The 3324-nt window shown below is 42.8% G+C and overlaps 1 protein-coding gene across 1 annotated transcript; it reads left to right on the forward strand.

Moving 5' to 3' along the window:
• Positions 1-1568: 1568 nt before the first annotated feature.
• On the forward strand, positions 1569-2513 carry LOC101356249 (olfactory receptor 8S1-like). The gene has a single exon (XM_004384593.1). It carries the CDS (start codon positions 1569-1571, stop codon positions 2511-2513), a length of 945 nt encoding a protein of 314 aa, XP_004384650.1.
• The last annotated feature ends 811 nt before the right edge of the window (positions 2514-3324 follow it).

Consider the following 3324-nt stretch of genomic DNA (forward strand, 5'->3'; position numbering starts at 1 on the left):
TAACATTTTTAATGTGTACTATTTGGTGACATCAATTACATTAATCATGTTGTGTAACCATCACTAATGGGGGAAAATAGCAGTCATTGTTTAAGAAGCATTGAGTTTCTGTTCACTTTTTTTAACTGGTTAAGCTGAATATTTTCCCAAATACTTATTTTTCTCTTGAATTTCCTCTTGAATGGCTTTTCTATTCATGTGACCAGTATCAGGCTTTATACAATAGCAAGGGTAAAATGGACTGAAGAGGAGGCGAAGCAATGGATGTGGAGACTAGTTCTGAGAAGACAGCAGGGAAGGTAGCTGTAATAATCCAGTTCAGGTTCCCAGTGAAAAATGTGGATCCCGTTAAAAGTCATGCCTTAGAACTTTTTTAGACAGTAAAGGCAAGAATAAACTAGAAGAAAGGAAATAAAATACTGACTGAACACTTAATCATCAGGTCATGAGCTAAAACTATGGTAGAGTAGGATTAAAGTGATTTGATCAAGGTCTCCAAACTAAGCAGGTTAGTGTCAGAGTTTGCTCCGGAAATTTGTTTCCAACCATTAAAAAGAATTGTGAAGTTCATGTCAATCATGTGAGATAGCTATAACTGTTCCCCATTTTATGGATGTGAAAATTGACCTTTGGAAAGGTTAATTGACTTGCTCAAAGCTCACATAACTTTCAATTCTCAGACCCAATTTTTGTATTTTAAGCACAATGCAATGTTTAAGATACCACTACTAACAGTGTATCAAAACTCCTCTCTCTCCTCAGAACAGTTTCTCATAGTGTTGTCTACATGTTGGGAGTGCTGTGGTGGAAAGAGCACTGGACTGGGAGCAAAGTATTCAGTTTAATTCTTGGCTATTCCACTGATCAGCTGTGCGATGCACAGTGAGTCATTTCATCTCTTTGGGTCACCATTTCCCCACTCTGAGGTGCTGTGAATACATGATCTCATTGCCCATGGAGCAAGCTTTCCTGAGGGACTCCCACCCATTCCCACAAATACTTTTCTAGCTTTGCTAGTACGAGGTTGGAGGAGATTAAGGTACACCTGAAGGAATCCTAGAATGTTTAGAAAGCCCCTTCCAACCTCCAGCAGCATATTTCAAGCCTCTTTTCCACTTTTTCATCCAAAATTCACAATGTCTCAGATAAGATGATGAGTTCTGTAGTTCTTGACTTTAAGACCATAACATAAATACAAAAAGACTTGCAATTAAATGTCTCTCTTTCCCAAAATAATCTCATTTGAAGCATCCTGTCCTCTTGTTCTCACAAATATACTCTTAATGATCAAAGCACATAATCTGATTTAGGTTCCAAAGATGTTCATATATTCATTGACAGAATTAGTGACAACTATTGAGAAGGGCCAAGGGGCAGAAACCCTGAAAGTCACAAATGCAATTACTCAACCTTAGTTTTCCTTTTCTATTTTTAAGCTGAGAGTAGTATTGCTTGGGAAGTTTTGGGATGTGGGGATGATATTCTGATCATGAGAAATTACTCAGATTACTGACCCATTACGTGTGGTGGGATTGATATCTTTCTAGGGATAGAATTTATAAACAACTATGAACAATTTCACTGTCTTCACTGAGTTCATCCTTCTCGGGCTGTCTGCTGACCCCCACATTCAGGCTCTGCTCTTCGTGCTCTTCCTGTTGATTTACCTCCTGACCTTGGTGGGGAACCTGGTGACGATCCTGGTGATTGGAGCTGATTCTCACCTCCACGCTCCCATGTACTTCTTCCTCCAACATCTGTCCTTCCTGGACATCTACTTCTCCTCAGTCACTATGCCCAAAATGCTACAGCACTTCTTGTCTCTGAAGAAAAGCATCTCAGTGTGGGGCTGCATCACCCAGAGTTTCTTTTTCACTCTCTCTGGGGGAACCGAAGCCTGTCTGCTCTCTGCCATGGCCTATGACCGCTATGCCGCCATCTGTCACCCTCTGCTCTACAGTGTGGTCATGAACAGGCCTCTCTGCACCGCAATGGTCAGTGCAGCATGGGTGATGGGGTTTCTGAGCTCACTAGTAAATAATGTTTTCATCCACAAGTTACATTTCTGTGGGTCCAACATCATCTCCCACTTCAGCTGTGAGCTGCCTTCACTATTCCCACTGTCCTGCACTGATCCCACTGCCAACAAGTTGCTTCTGTCTGGGTCAAGTGCATTTCTGGGGCTGCTGACACTTTCCCTGATCCTCTTCTCTTACTCCAGAATCATCTCTGCCATCCTAAGCATCCGCTCCTCTGGGGGCCAAGGCAAAGCCTTCTCCACCTGCCCCTCCCACCTCACCGTGGCGCTCTTGTTCTACGGGACAGCTCTATTCAGGTACATTTGCCCTCCCACAGGCTCACTGTTGGAGCCAGTGGTCTCCATTCAGTACAGTGTGATCACATCCTTGCTGAACCCCATCATCTACAGCCTCAAGAACCAGGAGGTGAAGGCAGCTCTGCAGAGGATGCTGAGGCAGCAAATGTGTTCCTCAGAGGAGGGAGTCTTTGTGTAGTGTTCTGTTAGAGAATTAGTAGAAGGGATCTTCAGAAACAGAAACACCTTCTGATGAAAAAAGACATTTTACGTCAGAGGTTCTCATAGTGTCATCCCAGACCAGCAGCATCAGCATTCCTGTGAGCTTGCTAAAAAGGCAATTCTCTGGCCCGACCCCAGAGCTGGTGAATCAGAAATTCTGGAGGCAGAGCTCAACAATTTGTGTTTTAACAAGTCCACCAAGTGACTGTCTGCATGTAAAGTGTCTTAGGCTGGGTTCTCTAGAGGAGTAAAACCAGTGAAGCATATATATGTAAATATATATAAAGAGAGATTTATTTCAACGAAATGGCTCTTGCAGTTGTGGAGGTTGGCAAGTCCAAAATCCATGGTCACTCATCAAGCTGGAGGCTCCTCTTGATTCACATGGTTGCAGAGACTGACGAACCCAAAATTGGCAGATCGGAAGGCAGGCTGCTGACTCATGTCCCAAGAACCAGAGGTCAGAGGATGATGAGTCAGATGCAGGATTGAAAGGTAACTAGCTTTTCCAGAACATCCATATATATTGGATGCAGGCTATACCGCCAATGAAACTCCCATTTCAAATGATTGGCTATTCACATCATATCACAAAATGGAGGATGATTACATAATATTTGCCAAACCACTGAGAATCATGGTCTATCCAAGTTGACACATAACCTTAACAATCACATCAAGTCTGAGAAACATTTTTTTAGGCCAAGTAATGTTTGACATGACTTTGGAGATGTTAGCAGGAGGGACCAGGCCCTGGAAAAGAAATAATGCTTGGTAAAACAGAGGGT

Source organism: Trichechus manatus, unplaced genomic scaffold, assembly GCF_000243295.1.
Source record: "Trichechus manatus latirostris isolate Lorelei unplaced genomic scaffold, TriManLat1.0 scaffold00123, whole genome shotgun sequence".
In the NCBI taxonomy this organism is placed as follows: Eukaryota; Metazoa; Chordata; class Mammalia; order Sirenia; family Trichechidae; genus Trichechus; species Trichechus manatus.